Source organism: Pholis gunnellus, assembly GCF_910591455.1.
Source record: "Pholis gunnellus genome assembly, chromosome: 8".
NCBI classification, from domain to species: domain Eukaryota; kingdom Metazoa; phylum Chordata; class Actinopteri; order Perciformes; family Pholidae; genus Pholis; species Pholis gunnellus.
This window is the reverse complement of record NC_136534.1, coordinates 21741233-21766732: the sequence shown is the minus strand read 5'-3', so window position 1 is coordinate 21766732 and position 25500 is coordinate 21741233. Positions and strand designations below refer to the sequence as shown.

The 25500-nt window shown below is 40.8% G+C and overlaps 1 protein-coding gene across 1 annotated transcript; it reads right to left on the bottom strand.

The window, feature by feature from the left end:
- Positions 1-1415: 1415 nt before the first annotated feature.
- On the bottom strand, positions 1416-24437 carry phldb3 (pleckstrin homology-like domain, family B, member 3). The gene is given in 16 exon segments (XM_079165498.1): positions 1416-2225; positions 3022-3107; positions 3454-3679; positions 4793-4927; positions 5316-5397; positions 6731-6841; positions 6843-6897; positions 7394-7481; positions 7877-7978; positions 9297-9407; positions 12559-12741; positions 14726-14854; positions 15760-15897; positions 16922-17035; positions 17262-17410; positions 23993-24437. Coding segments are annotated over 15 exon segments (1842 nt in total). The 5' UTR covers positions 17409-17410; positions 23993-24437; the 3' UTR covers positions 1416-2090.
- Positions 24438-25500: the final 1063 nt, after the last annotated feature.

Below are 25500 nucleotides of genomic sequence, written 5' to 3'. Positions count from 1 at the left end.
ATCATCAACTGTATTACAGCAAACTTGGAATGAGCTGAAAGGCGTATTTAATCTTGACCAGGACTCCCTGGCAGAAGATATTGCTATTTATATTTTTGTCTTTCTGGTTAAATAAAGGATTATAAAAAATGTAAATGTGTTAAATAACGTAATGGAAAGTAATATAGCAGAGAAAATAGATGAAATTTAGCAGAGTAAAAGTATGCAAATCTGGCAAATGATAAAGATGTTACGAATACCAGTAGTTTGAAATAGTTTAAGACTGTTTAAGTTGATGTACTTGAGTTTAAATGTACACATCTACTGCATGAACTAACAAGGTAAGTCAGACATTTCACAGCTTGCTATCATTAGTTTTCTGAAAGTTTGGTCTTACCTTATAGCCAAAAAATACAACATATTTGAGATTTAAATACACAACTCCTGACTTGATCAGTATATGCAGTACTGATACTTGATTCTATGTGTCTGAAACAAATAGAGGTTTTACCAGCATTGAAGGGTCAGCGGTAATAATCCAACAACTGAGTCATGTCAGACTGGTGGTGTGTCTGGATGGCACATCTCTTTAAAGATGTGTCTGGGGAGTGGCGATCAGCACAACAGGGTGTTGATTCTCTCTGTAAACTACAGTATGTATTACTGTAGTATAGTCCCCTCAGTTCGTTTCTGAGCGAATCACACAAGAATGTTCTCCAAGTAAGTTGTAATACAATATAAATGTGATTTATACAGTGAACTGTTTCTCATATTTAACAAAAAAACAAAAGAAAGTCAACAGACAAACATCACATTTATCTGGTTACTTTTTATGATAAAAAAAAGTTTGGTTTGTATTGCGTGTCAATAAAAGAACAACAGCTTATCGTTCAACTGGTGCTGCAATGTGCACACTGCGTTAAGGAAATAGTCGATAGTGTTCAGATACCTCAAATAAGAAAACAAGTAAGAAGTCACAGAGATGCCAGGTATGTTAGAGTGTGTGGATCATTTGATATAGATCACTCATATATCTTTTGGGAATAAGAAAATAGAGAAAATAACAGTGTTTTGGGAAATGGTTTGTAAACTTCTACAGTAAATATTCCTGCAGGACATAAGGTTCCTGTGAGTTGGATGGGATTTCCCTAATATCTCGGAAGAATGTATATTGAGATATTTGGTTAAAACTCCATTTAAAAAGGGAGGAACAATAGGGCACTCGACACCGAACTAATGACTAGTAATTGTTGACATTTTATACATATCTTGAGAAGCACTACTGGAAGAAAAATGCGAAGAAAGGTACCAAATAAGGACATATTAATCCATGAAGACTGCATGAAAGATTGAAAAATAAATGTAACATATCTTTTGGGAGCTTTTGTTATTATTTGATGATGCCAATAAATATATACATAGAAAAAAAAAGAGCAAAGTAGAGCAAACGTTTTTTATGAATAAACATGATTTAATAGTGCATTCATAACAGTGTATGTCTTCATTTATTTGCATATCAAACCCATATAAATTTCCAAATAATAACTTAAGTGATGAAAATGTAATTTATAAAACAAAGATACATGATATGGACATATTAGTGGAAACAGCTGACAATATAAAACAATCCAACACAACATTTTATTGCCGGGTTGTTCTATTGGATTGCATTATATTGTACAGTGTTGCTATTATTGTGTCCACTCCCTGTTGTAGTGTGTAGTGTACTGTACACCAGTCCTGTGATGCTGGACTATGACCAGCAGGGGGAGGTAGGGTTAGAAGTGAAACCTCCCAGTAACAGACTCCCAGTGTGCAGACCGGGTGTGTTAAGTTCCTTGTGGTTTGCAGCCGGTTCAGCGGGTGAACCTCTGCCGCCACATCAAGTAACAGTTTCCCCTGCTGTGATTCGAGCACATCTGTCCGGCATCTCGAACCACTTGCACCTCCGCAGCGCACAATCTTCCACAGATCCGTCGGTCCGGGTTGCAGAATCAGAGCCTGAGGTGGATCTCCAGCCAAACCAGCTCCTCGGACCGAGTGAAATGTCTCACTGCATTGTCCGCTCAGTGGCTTCACTCGAGGGTTTCTACAGGCAATTATGCAAGAGGTCAATAACGGCTGTGCTCGTCTGTTGCCGTGACGATGACGTCCATCCAAATCCGCATGGACACTGGATTGGAAGCCACCAGAAAGAAAAGGCGGTCGTACGTCTTCACGCAGAACGTCAGAGTGGGCCGCGGAGACTGAAGAGAAGGGACAGACGAGCAATGATGTGACAATAATAACAGTGAGAGTAGAAAAACAAAGACATGAGGGAGAAGAAGCATTTTGACTGAAGACTGTTTCAAGAGGTCACTAATCTCACCATCGAGATTCTGCATTCTTTCACTCGAAACTCAAAAGTTATTAAAAATAAATGACTGATGACAAATCTTCTGTACGTTATTTATCATTCCTGCTCTCACGGTTCTGTCTTTATTTTTCTCAGAAGCAGAAAAGGCTGCTTTAGTTTGAAAGAATTATTTTTATAATTCTATATATTAAATGACTTAATATACTGTTTAGTAGTTCAGTGGTTCTCAACTTAGGGCTCAGGCCTCTTCAAAGGGTCAGAAGATAAATCTGAGGGCTCGTGAGATGATTAATGAGGCTGGAAAGAAGAAATAAAAGTTCATATAATTTGCTGTTTTTGAGAAACATTGAATCATTTTTTTACCTCTGTTAAACTGTTATTTTAATGAAACCATCTAAGACATTTTGAAGGGGAAAGTCTCTTTGTTAAAATGTATATTGTATTTCATGTATGTTTTCTGAGGCACAAACCTTTTTTATTTTTGGGATTGGGATCATGACTCAACTAAACTGGCTTGTACATCATATTTGAGACTCCAGAAATCCAATTTAAACTGCATTCATCAAATTGTTGCCCCGGGGTTATAGAGTCCAGAGATGTGGCACAGACCCTTGCCGGATGAATCACTTCACAGGGTTTGAGAGATTTTTCTGAGTCAGTTGGTGTGTTGGTGCATTAGAACTCACAGAAGCGGCCGTTCGTAGATGGTCAAGGTAAACTTCTTCTATGGCCTGGAAGTAGATGACGCCCTTTAGCTTCCTCTCATCGCAATCTGCAGCAAAAAGGGAGAAACAAGTTAGGAAATAAAAGTCATAAAAGATACGACTACTCTGCAACTTTATTATGAATTAAAAAATGATTCATAATCATCTTAAGTCCTCATTCTTTTTACTGCATAAAGAAGTTACACATAAGTAAATAATATAGCCAGTTTTAAATAGTTTTCTCTTAAATTAAACTATTTTTCCAGGGAAATACAATAGAATGCACAACAAAAAAAATGGAGGATAAAGATGAAAAATAATGTTATTGACGCAACATTACCGAGTTAGTGTGACACACATTCATGCAAACAAGCAATAAGTATGTGTACACACCACTCTCCCTGACAGTCTAACCTGTATAGTAGGCTAGTCGTTTGTGGTCCATGTCAAACAGGAACCACCTCTTCTTCCAGGTCTTCACCCTCCCCCCTCGTTTGGTCAGGAAGCCTGCGCAGCGTCGAGGGGTCAGCCGCAGGTCCGTGCAGCCGGACACTCCGTGACCCAGAGACTCCACGTGGGCCCGGAGGTCAAAGTTGGGAGAGAGGAAGAGGGGCAGGCTGTGCTGCTGGACGTCCTTCTGCTATCAAATGAGACATATTTTATCGTTAGGGATCATGATACTGAGCATGTCCGTTTAGCCTGAAAAGATCCGTTGTGCTTTTCTAGTGCATGCATGTAAATGTGTGTCTGCTTAACCTTTTCCTGGTCCCACACACACTATAAAAACGCCGATGTGTGATAGACTGGTATCGGCCCTTTTCTTTTCATTATTTATTCGGCCTACTATCTGTTTGTTTGACATTGTATTTTCACCATCAACTCCAACCAGAGGATTGCCTGGAGAGGAGCTTCAGTGAAATCAACAGAACATTTTTGGCGCTCAGGAATAAACGCTATATGGACACCACAGTACAGTGTACATCACTTAAGTTCTCTTTTGCTAATGTAAGCTACACTTACAAAAATGCATTATTTGATCGTTTTTAGTTCTAAGATTAAACTGTTGAAGTGCACATGATGAATTTGAATTTGCTCCACTCATTATTACTTCTGGCAAACAACAAAATGATGGTGAAATCAGAATCCTATTTAAATTAAATATGAAATCTAGAAATGCAGTGGAATTTAAAGTCCCATGAAAACTACGTTTCCACCCTTTAAGGGGAATTCCACAAATCGAATACATCAAAGTGTGTCTACAGGTTTTAGGGAGTACTGCTGCATCTGTTGTATAAAGCGTTCCGTGAAGTTGAAGACTGCAAAGTGTGAAAATTAGAAGAAATCTGGAAGTGTGGAGTTAGAAAGAAGAGAAACTTTAAGAGACCCCTGCAGCACACTCCTCATCAGGCTAGCAGCTCACGGCTACATTAGCTGCTACTAACACAACACATCTGACCCTGTTAGAAAAGTAACTACCTTTGTGTACAACCATAACAGATCATTTAATCTAACCATTTGGTAACACCTCCAGCCTCCCACTAGATGTCGCTCTGAGGCCTCGGCCCAGTTTGAGAATAGCTGATGTAGGTAATGGCAGATTTTGACAAGGTGAGTGGAATAAACAAGACTTTATCTGTGGTTCTACTGCATCCATCTTTGTCCTTTTTGTTATTTAACTGTCCATTGTTCAGAGAAAGAAGGGGGCTGAGAAAATATCTTGATCACTACCATATGGTTGTCATTTCATACATACCTCTGGGGAGTTTGGGGGAGAACTGGCCTTTGGTTGCTCCTTTGATTCTGGTTCTGACTCTGGCTCTGGTCTTTGTGGGGTCTCCTGGTCCTCTTTCTGCTTTCTCTCCTCCAACAACAACCACCGTCGCTCTTCCTGGGTGCACACATTGAAAATGATTAGCTCATCATCTTTGAATACAATGTGAAGACTTATTTCAGGGTAAAGAATTTAGAAAGACGACACCGCTCTAACAGTTGTATGTACGATGAATTATTTGATACGAGTGTCCAAAGAGAGAAAAGTGAACAATGCCCTTTCAAAACTTCACATTAACACACAGTCATCTGGCTTAACATTTTTTCACAGTATTGGCATTCGCCAATGCTGCAAACATGTATTACAAACATCCACACATCTGCTGGCTGTTATCTCCATCATGTGCGAGCTGAGTGGGTGTCAGTGATCAGACAGCCGTGTCTAATGCGGTGTGTCGCGGGCGATTAGAGGTGCCGGCGAGCGTTTCCCACAGCAGGTGACTCACCCTCTCTCGGAGCAGCCTCTCTCTCTCTGCCTTGGCTTCCCTCAGTTTCTTCTCGATCTCCACAAGATCCAACAGAGACGGGCTGTGAGAGGAAGAGGAGGATTCATCAAATCAATAAAAAATAACTGCATTGGCTAAACACAGTTAAGGTTGAGATACCCTAATATGTGGAGAAGGGTATGACACAGCAAAAATCAGGAGCAGAACTGCAATGTCAGTGTTTATTCGTGTGATTGGAGTGCAGTCCTGCTCCTGAGATACAAACATGCCACTGAGATCAGTCCAAAACTCCACATCTAGCACATCGACTGTGTTTGCTTTGACTAAACAAACCTGGAATTACAGTAAACCCACAGCATTATTAATCAGACACAGTACAATGTAGGCAAAATATCAAAGCAATTTAAATTATATTTGAACTTTGAATATCATTTCAGAAGTTAGCTTGTGTAATCAACAGAAAACATTCTGTCTTTAATGCACTGGTCAGTTTTGAGATTCTACTACTTTGCTTCTATAAGTCGTTTTCAGACTTGGTGAAAGAAAACACATGTTAGTTTTGCTGCTTTGTCTATTTGCGTATGTATATTTGTCTACTTACTAATAGCAATAGATAATGCCTCATTTGCATATTTAAACATACCATTTCAGAAAACATGTTATGCAAAAATGAACTGTCTTAATACAAGTAATAAACTGGGTAAGTTTCATAGTGATATCCATTTGTTAAAAATTTGACACTAACTATTCCCCTTTAGTGACTCCCTTTAAGTCAATACTCTTCAACTACAGTAACTATTGCTGCTGCTGCTGCTGCTTTAGTTATGAACATAGACAGTTAAACTCTGAGGGTCCACACCTCATTGTCGATTTGTTGATATTATTTGTTCCTGAGCCACAATTTGTAAAATTCTTTAAAAAGTTTATTCTGGTTGTTCTAATGTTTGTCGTTTCGGCCATCATTCTTATCCCTAATGATAACGGTGACCTTACCAAGACAATATCTGGGAATGTGTAAATCAACATATTTTATCCTACTATAACTGATGAAAGACTTCTACAGTTTGCTCACTTTTAGTTTTATCACAAAATAAGTAGGGCTGGGCCAGAATATTCAACTACTCCTAGGTAGTCTGTTTTCTGGGATTGGACGATTTGGGCTTGTTCTCCATCTACCTGATCGTCTTGACTGCTCATGTTTGTTAACCTGTCAGACTTTGTTAAGATCTGGTAGACAAGTCCATAACAATTACTTTGTTGAGCACATTGATATCACAACCAATGCCGGCCCAAACTACGAAAAATGCCCTTACTGTTGCATGTAAATGCTGAAGTAAGCATATTAAAAAGCTACACTTCATTTCTCTCTTTTAAAAAAAAAAAGAGCTCATCAAACATGCAGTGAAGTTGCTGACCTGGCAGCGCGGGAGCTTGTTGCGCTGTTGCACGGAGTGAGGAACCCGCCGCCGTTGCTGTTCCCATGTCTATGGCTGCTGCTGTGGCCGTTGCTGAGCCTATGGGAGGGGGGGGGGGGAAGTGAAAGCCTCAGGGTTCCGGCTGTCTGAAAACGTCCTCACCAGCCCTGAGAGAGAGGAAGGAGACAGAGAAAGACACACAAGAACAAAAAAAAAAAAAAAACATGCATCGGTCAGCGCAAACAAGTTTATATAAGATCTGGCGTGACAAAATGTAGTGCGATGAATCACATTTGTTCCAGAATTTTCAGTTACAGCTTTCAGGAACGGACTCAGGAGAAGCACACCTGGCAAGACGCGACGTGACCTTGTAGATCAGGCTACTAGGATATTTGGTGTGTGTGAAAAATAGATACTACTGAGGACATTAAGTATATAGACTCTTTCACTGGCTCATCCGGTCTGTACAGGAAAATCCTGCTTTCTACCAACGTAATAACAGCCTGCCGTCTCTCCTGACACACCTTTGATTTGACTAATAGGGAGGGAACTGAACAAACAGTCAAGACAAAATGAGTGAAGAGAGAGAAAGAGTGTTTATTGTTCTATATCGTGGCGCTCGCGCAATAGAGAATAGAAAGAAGGTGGCTGCTGGTAGCTCACCTTGTGCTGACAGCGGCCTGTCGTGGAGCTTGTTGCTGCGATGCGAGCTCCGTCTTCTGGGCAAACTGGCCGATTCTTTGCATGGTTCCTAAATAAAATTGGAAAACATTTTTACTTCATCTTGTAAACTAGAGCTGAAGCGAGTAGGCGATGAAACAATTAGTTTATTGACAGATGTTTAATCTGCAATTATTTCTATAATCGATTATGCAAAAGTGCACAGCTTCCTGCCTCTAAAATGTAAATAAATGCTGGTTGTCTTGGCCTTCTTACGAGACATTAAACTGTTTTAAAGTATCTTCAACGAAACAAGACGTTTTAAAGGAGCTCTCTGGGAAATTGCGATGGACATTTTTCAACATTTCCTAGACTAACACATTTTTCCAAATCAAGCTTCCTTGAGAAAAAAATAAATAAATAATAAAATGAATCGAAACGGTTAGTTGTTAACACGTGCTGTATCCACAGCAACACGCTGCACACCTGAGGAGGCTTGTGAACGGCCAGAGGGGAAAGTGACATCATGCAGGGGGCCGAGCCGGTGACGTTGGACCAATCGGTGAGCGGCTTCTTCTCTTTGAGAACCTGTAGGACCAGATTAAATTTCATTTGAAATGGGAAAACTGGAAGGCACAGGTAACAGTTTAAATGAATTGGAGCGGCGGGGAACATGACAAACACGGTGACTAATGAAAGCTGCTGCGTTCGACATACCACATCTGGCTGAGAATTAAAACTCCACTTCTAAAGAGGGATCGTAATGAGTTAAAAAAAAAAAAGAAAGAATTATCATCGCCTCTCTATCTTTCCCTCTGACCCTCCCTCTTTGCTTGACTCACGAACACACGAGCAATTCAGTTCTCCACATGCAGTCCACAGTTTAACCCTTATCTGTCTCTTTCGCTGCTCTACACCAGTCCATACCCACAGCGAATGTGTGGGCAGTGAAGACTTATACAACAAGTTACTGATGATGTCCCTTTCTGCAACAAGGAAACCCAAATCAGATTCATTTTGCCCAAACTATCCACTACACAAGTCATTTTCTATCCGATACAACCACGTCTCAGTATTAAAAGTTCACCGCACATGTTTCAGAAGTGAACCACATCCTGCACGAGGTCATAATGTAGTCATACACACTTGTCTGACACGGTCTTCTTCTTTCTCTCCTCCTCTGTACTGCCACTCCCTTCTGACCTCCCCCATTCTCTCAATTACTAGAGCAGATGAACCAAACATTCAGTCAGTTTTCTGACAAACGCAATAATAACACCAGTCGGCCGCACGGATCGATTTAAGTGCATATTTCTTTTATGGCTTACCGCTCGTCAAAAGGATGTGGAACTTCTCCCAGCGTGCCTTCTCTCCCTCTCACATGTCCACACACACACACACACACACTCACAAAGGCAGCACCCTCCCTCACATAGCTTACTCCTCCCTCTATCCCTCCCTCCCTCCCTCTCGCTCTCTCTCACTCTTCTCCATGTCTGATTTGCATTTTCCTCATCCAGATCTCATCTCCTCCTCATTTCAACTTGTGCTGCCATTAATCAGATCAAAGGCAAGCCACTGGCTGTGTGCTAAAGTCTTAGCTCAGTCAAATCTGTGAGTATTCATAATAAACACTGTTAAAGCACGGCAGGTTGGGCTGTCCACAGTAACATGTTATGAAGCTTAGCAACCCAAGGCTGTGTCTGAAATCAATCACTATTGTAACAATTGTAATAGTAATCAAATAAAATAAATCACTAACTTCCAACTTATTATGAGGCAATGTGAAAATGTAGATCTCTCTCTCTGTCGAAAACCACTTACCAGGTAAACAATGCAATGTGTTCTAATAAATCCCAGTAAACATTCAGCCAATAGTGATAGACCACAATATCATGAATCTTACTGTTTGATTAGTGTGGACGAGGTCTCTCCTCTCCTTCCTCAAGGCGTTCAGATCCCGCTCGTTCTCCCTCTCCATCTCCTTCAGCTGTCTCTGTAACTGCTGGACTCGCTCCTGGAAATTCACAACAACATAATTCCCGTCAGCGTGGACGGCCATATGGTCTCTTTTCCTCAAGAGAAACGGCATGTGCTGTATCCGATTCATCTGGGCTGGCCCGAGTCTACTTAATCTTTTCATCATGTTGTGGTGAAAACATCCCCGATGTGCGAGCAAGTGCGGAGCCCACGAGCCGAGTTGATCTCCTGAGCCGGGACACGATGCAAATCAAAACATCCATTTTGCAAGTTAATGAGAGACACGAGAGGGACACGTGACAGCAGGGCTGAGAGGGGAACTCAAGAGTAATGACGGTCTGATAATAAATCAGCACCTTAGGACAGCAAATATGACACAGTGAGAGACAGACAGAGACAGACGGAGGGTACAGAGAGGAGCTGTCATCTGGCCTCACTGCAGCTGAGTCAACTACCATCCCTCTCACACAATCCTCCTCTTCTTCTCCCAAGCTGCGCTCCTCCTCTTACATACTCCAGCTAATTGAGGAACAATTTCGATGTTATTTTCACCATCTAATCTATTGTCGATTTCCATGTGTTCTTGTGGAATTGGACATGTGAACGGAAAAAAACAGCCATCTTGGAACTTCCTGTCAGAATGTAAACGAAGATCACAAGTCAAAAGCTGCTCGCAGTTGTGGAGGCTTCAGAAATGATTTAGAAACATGAGATTCAAGACATGTTTTTCGGACATTTGGACTCATGACACGGGAGAATGACAAAAGAGTTTTGTCAATAAAGCTACTTTTATCATGTATTACCCACCCTGTTTTATCCATGCTACTGGTAAATGGCTCCATGGATGGTAATCTGTTTTGTAGTCCAGATTGAAATATCTCAACAACTATTTCCATTACAATTTGTACAAACATTCATGGTCGCCAGGGGATGAATCCCTCTTACTTTGGGTATCCCCGGACTTTCACTGTTGCACCACTATGACGTTGGTTTTGACTTAAATGTCTTGAAAACAATTGGACTGATTGCTTTTAAACCGGTACAGACATTCATGTCCCTCTCAGGATGAATTGCTAAAACTATGAGGATCTTCTGACTTTTTATTCAGCGCCATCATCACGTCAACGTTTGTAATTTGTCCAATCTTTTGGTTTACATCCTCATCAAATAATAAATAAATAAATGAGCATATTATAGCTTTGTCATTGTGAGCATTTAAGCATGCCGATGTTAGCATTCAGCTCAAAGCACCACCTTGTTTAAGTAGAATATGAGTCCTTTTAATACTACAAAAGATCGATAACACTGTCAAAGAATTATTCCTCAAAACAAACAACTTATGGCTCTTTCTCACCTCCTCAACGTTTCAGAGAAGCACTCGATTGTGGTGTCTTTGTAAATATGAGTGGGACGAGCATGTGCAAAGTTCCCTACACAACAAGACATTGAAAACATATGTTCAGGTCAATAAATCACTATCCAGACAAAGAACACACTATGGTACTAATGTCTCAATGACTAATGTCTCAGTTATACATTTGGGTTTTATTATGCTCAACATGTTCCAGGCCTCTTCAAATTACCGTTTGAATCCAAATCTGAAGAGTTTTACTGTCTCCAAATTGTTCTCTTTCTTGACTCCCTCCATCACAAAGCTGCAGAATGAATTGTTTAACAATCATTATCTTGGTGTCTACAGTAAATCAGATTAATGTGGAGGTATATTGTTTCTCTTCATTTAGAGTGCCTTTTCTGGTGCGTCCAATCAAGCCTACTCTGTTTAAAACTGTCTGGCCGATCACAGGCCTTTTTCATGCACGCTGCTTCCAAGAAACGGAGTTTTAAGTTTATGGCGACTGCCGTGGATAGATCATTTTTATTTAGTCGCATGATATGGTGACACTATTGTTGTTATTGTCTTTAAATGTTTTGTACTTTATTAAGAATATTTTGTGTTAATTGTATCATTTAAAATCAACCTGTAAATAATAAGCAGTAGTTTTCTGCCATTTCAAAATCCTCAAGTCCGATACAGCTAATAAATTCTTCACATATAACTTCACAGATAAATAAAAATAATCCTAAATTGTCATTTTATCCGAACAACTTTCCTAATACTCGTGTTTTTAATCTTTTTTCACTTTTCTCCACTGTTGTCGCTGCTCTGCCTTCCTTTCCGCTTGTTCTTTTGATTTCTCTCGCTCATGGTGGCCTCTGATGTAATTAGGCTTGATGTACAGAGTCATGTGACAGTGTCAGGGTGATGCTGGTGAGAATGAGGAAAAGAGTTCATGCTCTTGTCAAGATTAAGGGGGTGGGGGTGGAAGGAGGGCAAGACTTAGCCTACAGTACCAACCATGGGCTGTGAGTTGAGGAGATTGTGTATGTGTGTATGTGTGCATGGGCATACTGTAAATAATGTGGTTGTGAGTCCTTCAGGGCCAATAAGCCATTAGTGATGATTTTAACTGTGCTGCAGAGCAAAAATAGGATCTGAGCAAGATTTATAGCTTTGTTGATAACTGCCAACAACTCTGTGATTACTGTAGGAGGAGCTCAGATTTGTGGCTTTAAAAGTTCACTTTCTGGTCTGTCCTCTCCTTAATTTAACTCTGCAAAGAAGAAGATTAATTTCAGATGCTTACAAATGGAGGATGGTGCAGAACATTTCAGCAAGAAAAAGCAGCTTCAGTAAATGTTTCTGTTGGGTCTCTGTGATGGTTTGTTTCTCTTCCCATTCATCAATATACATACTATTGTGTCAATTAATGGACACAAATAATAGAGAGATGGGTGGCTGTGCAAGAGAATCCTTCAAGATTTTAGGAATAGAGGTTGTTAAAAGTTAATTCACAATTTTCCAAAACAAATGCACCACATGTCTCGGACACATCATGAGCTTGTAAATTGGACCTTTACACATCTTTTGTCAAACTGTAGATGTCTTTGCAGGGCTGCTGTATTGGACTTTATTATTCCTGTTATTTTGTCCACCTGCTCTATGTACAAGTCTGACGTCAGTCTGTATTAAAGGGAAGTTTGTTGGAGGGTTAATCCCATGTCAGCCTGCAGGGTTACATACTTAGATGAAGCACATGACATGCAGAGAAGCTGCAAACCTGTAAAACACGTCAGGAGAAGCTGTGAAGTTCTCGGGGGAATTCCTTCTACCGCACGTTGTGGTTTACCTGCGAGGTGTTGATGGCATGCTGCCGATGAGAGATTTCCTTCTCCATGTCTCTATCACTTTCCCCCTCCTTCTCTTCCTCCGCCGTGGTCGCGGCGTCCTCATCAATGCCGCTCTCTTGCTCCAGAACACGAAACTCCCAGTCGTCAAAGGTCCGAACGGCCGCTTCCATCGCCTCTTTCTCCTGCATTCAGAACCGAGCAATTAGTCTAATATGACCAGTTTGTGACAGCCTTTGTTTTCATTTTGTACTGTAGGTTCATTTTTTTTAAATGCTGGATAATACATTTTCTAATGGGTAATAAACTGCGCTCAGATTTTTGATGAGCAACACTTTGTTGCTAGTTCTTTGTCATTTAACCTCTCCCCCAAACTAATCTGTGAATATGTTTTAGTTGCAGTACAGCTACTAAAATCATTTTACAAAGTTGTTTTAATGGTGTAAATATTCTGTATGAAAATAGTGATAATTCCAATATTCACTAAAAAGTGAAGTCTTTCCAAAAAGTACAATATTGTGTTTATTTTAAGATGGCTAGTAATTTTAAAGAAAATCTCCAGATTCTTTATTTTTTTACTTTAATGCCAGATGAGTTTGTGTGCAGCAACACACAGATGTTGCCTCAAGGTAGAAGCTATCTAAGTACAGAATCAAACACTTTATATAGACAGAAGATATAAATAATTGAACTTCTGGGAATCCGTATTTAGCGATACTTCGTGTATACAAGCACTGGTTTTATTACTTTAATGCTAAAATGAACCTGAAGTGCATTTTTTCAAAGAGTCAAAATATGGGTTGGTGTATAAAAGTGCAAGTACAAATGAAAGTAAAACTTGTACAGCCTCACTGACACATAACCAAAATACCTGCGCTCTTCTTCTTGTGCATGTGTTCCCTGTTTGTGCGCATGTGTGTCTTTTCCTCTGTGACGCAATTTTAGACAAACCAGTTTCTAAAAAGATCTTTCCAAATAAATCTGTCCTGTCACAACATAAAGTAACAACCGGCAACTGGACTGCATCCAAACCAGTCATTGAACAAAGCTTTTAAAACAAGTAGGTCTCCCATCTTGTTCTGTCACATTCTCAGAGAATAGTGTGTGTGTGTGTGTGTGTGTACACATTTGAACCGTTGACACATCAGGTTAAACAGGTACTGAACAATCATACTTTTGTGCAACCAAAAAACCACATTATGTGTAGGAGTCAGAAGCTGTGCCACAGTAACACACCCTGCATCTGAGACACCCTGTCGTGAGCCAACGAGGCACAGCAAGTATCAGTATCAGTTTTAGATTTCAATTGGGTCGCTGCCAACAACGTCACCTATTGCATTTCCTCCTAAATAAGCAAGTTCAGCAAGATTAGATAGTTCACCACATGACATTAAGTTTCAGATCTGGAGTTACAGCTGTGGGCAGCCGATTGTGTTTTTAAATATGCAATTCACAACTTAAACCCTCTCAAAAGCATTTTTGTGCTGGTTCTCTTTTCTTTTCCTTTCTTGGTTTGACCAAAATGTCTCGGAAACAGCCAGATACAGCTGCACTGATCACTTGTGTTGTCATGTTTGTGTTTAATACATTTTTTTAATGAGTAGTTTCCGTTGTCGAACGAGGAATGTGTCAGACATATGTCAGACATCTTCCATCTGTTAAAGTGATGATTCAGACATGGGTGTCTTTTACTTTAATGTTCCTTTGGTTTTATTTCAACATGAATAAAGTGAGTGTGATATTTGGCAGATTATTACTGTTGTTGTACGGGGTTTTAACCTTTTTTGCCCCATTTGCACTGCTGGGGGGGGTAAAATAGTTTCTCCTCAACAACTTCAGTTAATTAAACAGATTATATTTTCTTTGTGCATATCAGATGAAATGCATTCCAGTGGTCTTAGAAAGAGAGATTTTCTTTTGCATGTTTTACTTTGTGCTGCTGCAGTGTACGTTAATCTGACAGCATTCAGTTCTATCTGAATCCACGATGACCTTTAACGTAAAAGTCACCAGGGTGCTTATTCACACACGTTGAATTGCAATCACATTAACGAGACCAGTTTGAAAAAGAGCGAGCTGAACTTTTTGAAACATGAATATGTTAAAGACGCCATCGTCTTCTTATGTTGCTTCATTCTTAAAGAGGCTGTGTGCAGCTCAGCCACTCACCTTCTGCAGCTGCAGTGTTAGCTGTTCTCTCTGGCTCTCTGGCTGACTGGGGATCAGTTTCTCCTTCTCCTCACACCTCCGCTTCAGTTCCTCCACCCTCCGTCTTTCCTCCTCCAGACTCTCTCGCTCCTGCAGAGTTACAGATGGTAAAGCAAGAGTAGAGTCACCACCACAACTATTTCAATTTCCCAACCGTGTTTACAGAGTTTGTTCTGCAGACAATGACTGCAGACAACTTGTTTAAACCAGCTCTCCTCCAACAGCCATTTCATGGGAATCGACTTATCATTGACATGATCTTGTGTTGATGTTAGTGGACTATTACTCAGCCCACACATTTCTACGTATCAATCCTTTAGACAACTTTTTTCTGTTGTGATTGTGTACTCAAAACTTCACTCCAAATAAGAAAATAAATAAAAGTAAGTAAGTAAATAAACAAAAAAGCCTATGAAATGAATAAATATGGCTTTGAAAATAATCCTGAGGTATATAAATGAAGTAAAACATATATAAATGTATAATATATAAATGCGTCAACATAATTAAAAAATATAAAAAGGAGATATGTTTTTATTACAATAAGGACGTTTTTCAAAGGACATTTATTCATTTCAGGGGACTTTTGTCTGTTACATTATTGGGGTCAGAAATGTGGAATTATGAAATAAAAGTCCCCTGAAATAAAGAAAAATAGTCCTTTAAATTATTGTTTAAATAAAAACCTATTTATATATTCATATCAGCATTTGTTGATTTTATTTATATATTTATATATATATATATATATATATATATACATAGCCTCATTTATTTACTTCAGGGTGTATTTCATAGGCATATTTGTTTATTTATCTATTTAATAATGAATTAAATGGCATTCCATAATGTTAAGTCGTTGAAATATTACAATCAACACTCTTATTCCGTTGGTCGTTAATGAGGACAGAAGAACAGTCGTGGGAAAACACATCAGAAATGCAGCATATTCGTAACCAGTGAAAACCTTAGATATGAATTACATTACAGGATACCTTCTGTCTGCCGGTGTGTCTGTGCTTCTCCTTCTGTCTGACCTCCTGTTGTAGAGCCTGCAGCTTCTGTGTGTGTCTGTGCAGCTGGGTCTGCTCCGTCTGCAGCTCTCCCTGCAGCAGGGCGATCTCCAGCTGCAGCTGAAAGGACAGCAGACACCACGGAGCTTAATCATATTGACCAGAGCCTGAGCAAGTCAGAGACATGCATTCCTTTACCGTGACCGTGTCGATGTTTGGAGACGGCTTGGAGACTGAGATGTGCAGACTTCAGCAGAAACACAATCAAAGTCATTTCACTGTTTCCTTGAACACACGGTCTTGGTTGTTCATTTGTAGCAGCAGTCATAGTGAGTTAAAATAACCCTTAAGGAAACCTTAAAAAGAATACTTCACCCCCAAAATGACCAATTACTCACCCTGTGTTACCTTAAATTATTGAAGAAAACTTAGTTCACCTCCATGGTGAACAAATAATAAAAAAAACGGAGAAAGTCTTGTTGAACTGAAGTAAAACAGCATTTAGCAGCGAAACTATGTGAAGTAATATATCCAGACATATGCTCACCACTTCCCAAACGCATGCATGTTCACTAAAATCGTACTATTTAAAAACACTTCTGCATAAACAGTCTCACGACTTGTCCCCGCGAGTACCGCTTCCTTAAAGATATCTAGGTAACACAGAGATTTAAGTATGACTTTAACCACCTGTTTTGCAACAGCTGATGAAGATTGCATATTCTTAAATTCATTCTAGGGCTGAAACATACTTTCACATTCATTTATCTAAAGTTTTCATTTTTCTTCAATTAATCTTTAAGTCTATGAAATGTCAGAAAAAAAAGGTAGAGCTAAGTTAGATCTTTAAATAGCTAGTTTTGTCCAACTAACAGTCCAAAAACCATAGATATTCATACAATCATATCTGTAAAATTCTATATATTTTTTATCAAACGCTTGTTTGGCATTTTTGCTTTAAATAAATGACAGAAAAAATAAATTAGCCACAAAATTGATTAACTAGTTTTAGCAAGCTTTATCATTTAATTGTTTCAGCTTTAAGTCATTCAGTAGTCTGCTATACATTTTACGGCAAATTGAATCATCAGTTGTTGTTTTTGTGCCCGTCTTTGATTGGGCCACTAACGTCCAACATGCTCACTTCGATCTTTAGTTCCTCCTTCTGTTGGTCGATCTCTGTGATTCGCTGTCGGAGCATTGAGGGCGACGACGGCAGGACCCTCAGTGAGCCCACCTCCAGCTTTTTAATGCAAAACTGACAAACAAAGAGGGAAAAGTAGATGAGGTGACCACATGCAAGCTTTAATAAAACAGTAAACAAGTTAGTAATGGGGGAGGATTCACTGGTTCAACTGCATGGAGCGAGATGCATATCTCTTCTAACATGCAGCTACAGATTATGAATTCATGTCCCAACACCCCATCGTTTGGCATAAAAGAGCTGCATCAGCATCATCAACGGCTTCATCTCACTCACTTACCCGCTCACTCTCCGTGCTGCTACTCTCCGTATCCGACTCCGCCCCCGAGGAGGCGGGGCTCTGAACTCCGGCCACTCTGGTGATCCACGGCGGCCGCAGCCCCTGCTGCCACGGGCTCCTGGTGCTCTCCATGTTATGTTGGGGCATTTCTTAAAAAAAGACAGGTGAGGCAGTTAATGAGAGCGACTTACTTTGGTGAATATAGTGGTAATGTAATCTGCTGCATGTTTGAAGGCGTATCAGAGATCGGGTGACCGTTCACAGAGGGGATTTCACAGCTGAGTAGTAACTGCATAAGCACTTTAAAACACAGAAATCCCCCCCCGGCTTCCAGAAACCAGCCTGTGATGGAGAAAACACTAGAGGAAACAATAGCGAAAGAGAGGGCAGAGTTCAGGATGTGGCAGTGGTTTGTGGTTGTGTTTTAAGCTCTCTGGTGTGTGTGTGTTTCAAAGCATGATGAACAATAGTCTTCTTCATTGAAGGCTTTTGATGTGCATCGGCAGACAACAATCAATGAAATACTACAAGGAGACATTGCCCACAAAAATACTGGAGCACATCAGGATCGACTTTGAAGTACTTTTATGTCGTACTTTTTTTGTTCCGTCGGTCACATTCATGTGCATTTACCAGAGCAAACACCACTGCATAGTGTTTACACTGCTCTGCATCAAAGTGCTTTACAACGTGTCAACCTAAAGGTCTACTGTGTGCTCTCTCGTTACACTAAAATACGCACACACAGACCTAAAACTATTTTGTGGGAAAATACTTTTGATTGCTATTGTCCAACCTTTTCCCACCATCTTCCCTCGCCCTCTATGCCCTCCCTCTCTCTCCTTGTATCCAGACCTTATTAGGCTGCAGGGAATGCAGGCGGAGTGGGAGCACAGAGATAAATATACAGCCGAGATATGAGTGAGGGCTTCCAAACAACGACTGGCACACTGACACGGAGAGAGGGGGGGGGGTAAGAAAAAACGTCAGGAAGTGGAGTGTAAAATGTCAAGGACATCATTTATAAAGCATTTAACATGTGGATGTGTTTTTAATAGTGGATGCAAAAAAAGAAGTTCTGATTTATCAAACGTACATCTCTTTAAAATGGCTGGTTTAAGGAAATATGAGGTGATGTGGAAATGGCAATAAAGATGTTCAGGGAACGCTCATTTACAAACAAATTCACTCTAAGGCCCATTGTGAATTGGCTCTCGATTGTTTGTCATTTCTTAAAAGTGAGTTTTCAGAAAAAAAAACGTTTGAGAAACAAATGACTGTATTGATCATTTGTCCCACTTCTAACAATTTCCACGGTGTTCTCTGACTTTGTGTCCGGTAAAAATCTGACGACTTCTGGGGAAAACAAGGCAGAGAGAACTTCACACCGACTTACATTCATTTCCAAACAGACGTCAGTGCAGGCGCTCGCTATCTGACCTCCAGCTAAAGTCCACTCAGATACACTATCAACACCACGGAGCCGAGACAGAGACAGAGAGAGAGTGAGTGAGTGAGTGAGGGGCGCATGCAGGAGTAAAGTCCACGTGTTCATGTTAACACAGTGGTTTGTCAAATGCAACAAACAACAGGTTAAACAAACACAAGAGAGAGGGAGACAGTAGGAGACGGTAAGAAAGACAACTACAGATAAAAAAATAAGCACAAAAAAAAAAAAAAGGAGGGCAGAGTTCAGCCTGAGAGTCGGATGGAAAGAACAAAACACAGTTTTGTGCCCAAAATAATTGGGCTTGATTGCGGGGAGGGGAGCGCCTCTGGAGAATAAGATAGCGGAGAGGGAGTGAACAGAGCGTGTGTGTGTGTGTGTACGAGTTATGCAATGACGAGAGGTAACACAGGACATGAAACTGTCAAACTGAAACCTAGAAGAGTTCAGCACTCCGTATCAGTCTGCAGTGCTAATTATCAACCACAGATAAGCAATAACCGGCAACAGCTGACTCACCACAACACACAGTCACAGTCAGACCAGTGTTATGTGCTCAACAACGCAGCAGAATGCTTCTCGTGTCATATTGTCTCACCAGGAGCTCAAATCAGCAACGGCTCGTCTCTCTTCCTTTCACTCCGGGGCTCCACTGGAGTTTCAGCCTTCTCCATTCTTATCACCTGTGTGTTTGAGTTCAAACAATCCAGATACAAGTCAGTCAATAAACACTTTCTGCTGCATGAGAAGAGCGACTAAATCCAGTACAAGCAAACACCGTTCAATGCTGCTGCTTCATCAGGGTCTCTTTTGTGCGTTGATATCAAAGATAGAAAACCCACTTCCTACAGAGACAGTGGTCACACACAGACACACCAATGGATTTGAACCAGAACATCACATTAGCTGCCATGTTGTTTGTTACATAAACAGCTGAGATGTTGACAAAATAAAACTTTAATAATCCTCCTCAACTCTGGAAGCACGCAGTGTGTCGTGAAACACACTGCGTGTGTTTGAAAAAATATTGTGTCGTGAAAAAATATTTTCCAATATGAAAATATCTTGCTCTAAAGAGAGACAGCAATATATTGAAGTACATTGTCTAACCTACATTACCCACAATGCAACTCCACCACTGACAGTGGGGTCGGAAATTTCAAACACTGTCCAGGTATACTAGCGATGTGATGTTATAATTGAATTGAATAATTGTGTAATTGTTTGGTCTGAAGAAATATTCATTTGCAGAATATTTCTTCAGACCAAACGTCCTCAGCTCGAGTAATAACTTTCTGTGATTTGTGCACTGTGATGTTTTATATTACAATTATTTCGGCTGTAATAAAGAGGGATATTAGTTAACGGTCAGTTACTGTTAATAATGTAGTTTTGACCAATGAATACAGAAATAGAGCCAGGGCGAGCGCTTTTTCAAACAAGTGACACGTCGAGCAGTCTGTTCACTGACACAAACAAACCATAGCATATACTTTAGCTCCCAAATGATGAAAATAACAGAGTAGTACTCTGAAAAGACCTCGTCCCGGTCAGGACGGAAAAGGAAAAGAGTGGCTAAGCATTGTGTACACAAACCCATAAAGTCAACACCGACAACAGCTATATTCCATCAGCAACACACAGGACAAAAGAGCTCTGACGGTGGTATGCTCTGTGTGGGTGTGGACGCTGATTACAGCCTGTCACTATGCGTTTAATACCAGGGCAGTATAGGCACAAACATGTCACACACGGAGCATGTGAGCAGAACTGCCCCGTAAAGAGGGGCCCACGTACAATGACCGGATTAATCCACAGAAGCCGGGCTCGGAGGTCAAGCCGCTCTCAGTTCACTCAAACTAAACGTACAATCTATCGGATATCAACGGAGGTTTGTGTAGAATTGAATGATATAATAATGTGGCGAGAAGTGGGTCTGAGTGACACAGAGGAACTGAGCTTTGATACTAACGGGGACTAATCTCGGGGTCACTGTGCACAGCAGTGCAAACAGTAGATAGCTGATGTGTGTTAGCTCTGTGGGCTGAAGCTCAATTTCCAATTTGGCACAATATGGGAAAGATTGATCTCGCCACGAACTCCATTTTGTTTCCCGTGAAAACCGACCAAACCAAAAACCTCCTGCACACTGTGGATCCGTTGTACTCGTTATATTTGCGACATTTCATCCGGTAAATCTAACACATATATGGAGAGATCAACAGTGTGCAGGAAGCTTCTGGTTCTTTCACAGTCAGAATTTATTATTCGACACGTCTGTCTGTACGATTTTCTCGTGTGCAAAAACTGTGTCGATGTATTGACCAGACCTTGAAAACAGTGAAAAATAAAACCTCTGCTTCACCTGACTGTCACGTTAGGTTTACAGACGCAAACATTTTCAGAGGATTAGCAAGTTATGAAATCAGTCACGTTCACCACAACACACTGTTCTGCATTGCCCTAAACACAGTGGCATGATACAGACCAGAGGGGCATCCACAGTCCAGATGTCAAAGTGCTTCTTTAGTTCTCATCTGCAGAAGCCATCAGACCAAAGCCAGCTATTAAGCCACGTGAACTACTAGGAAGTCACATATTCTTATAATTAGCCACAATTAAAGGCTAACAGACCAAACCTCCAGTCTTTATAACGTTGGGTTAATAGCAGGCCTGACATCATCACATTAGTATCTTATGCACACGATGTTTCCAGCGAGCACAAGTCATTTTCCTATTTTTATTGTCAAAATTGAGACACTGAAGTCCCTCCTTTTGCCCTGCTGCAAAACACATAACGTCTCATTTTAGACTAATTGGTTTCTGCTAGATTGTATGAAAGGGGAAATAATGGCTGCAGCAGCATGTGTAAATCATGTCAACCTCTATATATATATATATATATTTAAATGTTGCACTAGATTTGCTTCCTCAAAACAGATAAAAACTGATATATTTATGGGCCTGTTCTTGCATGCAGGCAAAGGGCACGCTGTCATTTGACAGATGAAATGCTGAGGACTGCCCGGCAGCGACCTCTGGACCTGCTGCTGTGTGGCTTCTGCCGGCTCTGCGCCGAGGACAAGGAAGCTATCGTCACCGTACAAGTTTGTGAGCAGGAAAAGCAGGTGAGAGGAGCCAGTTTTGGCTGTCACTCAGCTGTCACAGTGAGAGGAGAAAGGGCCAAACCAAACCTGACACCTGGGCGGCAACACATATGACAAAAACCACAGATGCTGTTTAGTGAAGCTCATGTGACGCATGCAAGGAAAATGTACCAGCAACATACATTTTTCTACATTCCTGTGGACGAGCTGATGTGTGAAATGTTTATGCCGTGACTACAAACGGCAGCTTTATGCAATCATCAGCTGTACACCTCGGGATATATCGGCTCCAGCACCAATAATAAAAAGGTCTGGGCATTGATTGTTTAAGCTAGAGCCAACAACACCATACAATGACATGCTGTCCGAACAAAAGCTGCCGTACAAGAACTTGAAGAACTGCTTGAATAAAATCTAAAGTAATAATAAAAAGCCAGGATTCCAATCAGGTAGCCCATTATCAATCTAAGAAATAAGTAAACCAGATTATATGCTAGCATCCAGTAGAGTTTATGATCAGATTTTGGTTTGTACAAAGAAAAGAAACACTGAGATTCGATATCCATCCCTACGAGTAGCCTCAATTTACCAGAATGCAATGCTGCCTCAGCACATGTTGCACTTACGGGTGCAAATCAACATCTTGTCCCACTTCTGTTGTCGCCATTTTTACTCCAACTTAAAACTATGCAACAAGTTCAGCAGGTCCAATGGAAGAAGCTCAAATGTTTAAATGTGTTTTCCTGTGAAAAGAAAATTAATAATAAATAGGCAATAAATAGGGGGAATGTGTCATTGTGAAGATTTTTCTGCTCTTGTCTGTTTGATATCTCAGAATATCTTCGGACGACTCAGACAAAAGACGCAGTTTGAAGATTTGACGAAGCAGTTTCAGGGTCCTGGTATTGTGCATGCTGGCTTACTGCTGTAGTTTACTGGGATATTTTAATGTTATAAGTAACAACTGTGACTTTCCTACTATGACAAGTGAAAATATCTGCTGTGAAAAAGGCTTGTGATTAGTTGCAGCCCAACTGAAATGCAGCAAATATCTCCCTTTAAGCCATACTCACCTGTAGGGTTTAATCAGGCCTTAACATGAGAGAATCTCATTGATGGAAACAACAAATGCAGAGTTGAAGGTTTACCGTGAGAAAATCTCATGTAATAAATCCCCATCCTTGCTACTGGAAGTAACTCCTGGCATCAGTACTGGTTTAACCGCACTGACACAGATTCATTAGGCCCGAGTTAATCTTTGGGATTCGTGATGCAAGAAGAGAGTGATCCATTAATGACAGGCTGGGACGCAGGGCTCAGACACAGATTTGTCCAGAAGACAGTCAAAACAAGACGCGAGTGTGTGTGTGTGTGACCGACAATAACTAAAAGGCAGAAGTCCCTCCACAGCAAACACTCCCAAACCCGAGGCACTCTCTCAACCCACACTCCCTCTCTCGTATCTCAGGGTCAGTGTACACAAAAAGGGGGGAATGTATGTAAGGTAGAATTATTATTATTAATATTATAACCCCCTTGGTGCCCCCAAGTGCCTTCTTGGATGCCCCTACGGTAGATACAACATGATAAAGTGCCTTAGGCGGCTCTTCAAGTGGAGAAAACAAGATGCAGTGAACTAATGGGTGCACTTAATTGGAGAAAACAAGATGCAACGCTGCTCTAAATGCTAAAAACACTTTCTGCAGGCTGGTTCCCACCACATGTAGCTCGAGCCCTTTTTATTCATCTTTTTCCCCCACATATGCCCCTCAGACATCCTGAGTCCACCACTGGTCATGGGACAAGGTTGGAACAAAAACATAATTGAGAATGAATCAATGGACTACTTTACACTCACGGACAAAGATTTAGATTCAGGCAGTTTGCTTTGAGAATGCATTGAACAATCAGGAAGCTGGATTAATTCCTGCTCTGTTTTGGGTGCAGAGGGATTAAAAAGTAGACGCAGTTGAGTCTAAAACTGAGGGACTCACAACGTCCCCATGTCATTTAACACGTTAATGTCAGGGCCACCTCACTTGAACATTCTGTCTCGCGTGAGATGTATTATTTACACCAGGACCTGCGCGAGCTTTGTGGAAGTAGTCTGGAGGTGGGAGAAGCTGATTTGGTTATGACAACAAAACACAAGAATGAAAGCAAACAACCGCTCTTACCTGGAAAACGTTGAGGGTTGAAAGCTGTGGGTCCTCATTCAAAACATAGTGGCAACTCCGGGCGACATTAAAGAGACGAAACGCGGCAAAAATACAAAAAACTGTAGCGAAACGTCACTTCAGGAAACTTTTAAAGCGCTTTCACTTTGAGACGCTCAAGTCAGAGTCGCGTTACGTTCGAGCTCGCCGACTGTTTGCTGTGAGGCTGACAGACACGTTATATTATACTTTCTGCCGTTTTGTTATCTTCACGTGGTTTGAGTCAATCCCACCCAGGAACAACTGACAGAGCAGCGAGAGCTGCTGCTGCTGCTGCTGCTGCTGTTGTTCAACAGGTGAGGTTGAACTGAAAGCACGCGCGGAGGAGGAAGGCGACGACGGAGGCGGGGGCCGACTAATAAAAGTGTTTTGTGTGGTGGGCGTAAAAGAAAAGCCCCGCGTTCCTCCAGCCCGAGCAAATTTCACCGCCGGCTCCCGTGCTGTACGGACAAACAGTAAGAGGAGTCCCGTTCACGTCCCTGCACCGAAATGGGATTTCTATTCTGGGAAGTGACGGAGCTTTTCTCATTGTGAAGCGGCTCAGCTAAAGAGTCACTCCGGCATATTGCCAGCACGCTGTCAAGTAAAAGGCCAATTAAATACTTTTCATGACAAGCTCCCATGGGAATCTTTTAATAATATAGAGTAGGGGGGACTTGGGGTCACTTGAAACATTTTCAATATTTTCACACATTTGAAGGGAACAAAAGTAATTTGCTTCAATCCTGAGCTGCCTTCTTCCACTACTGACATTAAAACCATTACTCCTCCGATTTTAATTACTGTACTGCTGGAAATCTGTCCGTTTATGACCAGGAATCAATACAGTTACTTTAACCGAACGAAACACCATATTAAATGAATTTGTTGATTTTGCTTTGTATTACTAATCACAAAGAGTTACTTAAGTTGTCAAATCAATGGAGTCAAGTCAAAAGTGAAAAATGTGTCCCTGAATTGTAGTGAAGCAGAAGTATAAAGTAGAAGGAATGGAGAAAAAAGAATGAAGTAGTACAAGTACCTCCAAACAACAGTAATAAATGTACTTATACTGCTTCCAGACCTGTTTATGTCCGAGAGAACCCCTCAGGGGATAAACACTCATTTTGAAGGTGTCATGGCGGCTTCTTTCTTGTGACAATCGTAAAGTGAGTGTTTAGAATGTTTCTTGTTTTTCAGGACTTTTTGTCCTTTTACTCTGCAGTGAGAGTTATACAGAGGTTTAGGGAGCTCAGCCCTACAAAAATCGACATATTTATAACTCGTACAATATGTTGCAATGTAAAACTTCACAAACACACGGGGTCAAATAAAGCATGGCATGGCGTTCAAGTGTCGATTTGTAACCCTGCAAATACCTTTGACACCTGGATCACAGCTGTCTAATTAAGCCTGAAGACTTTTACTATATGCACCACAGGATGAGGTGTCTTTGGACCTCGCTCTCAGAATTTCTCCCAAAATGTGTT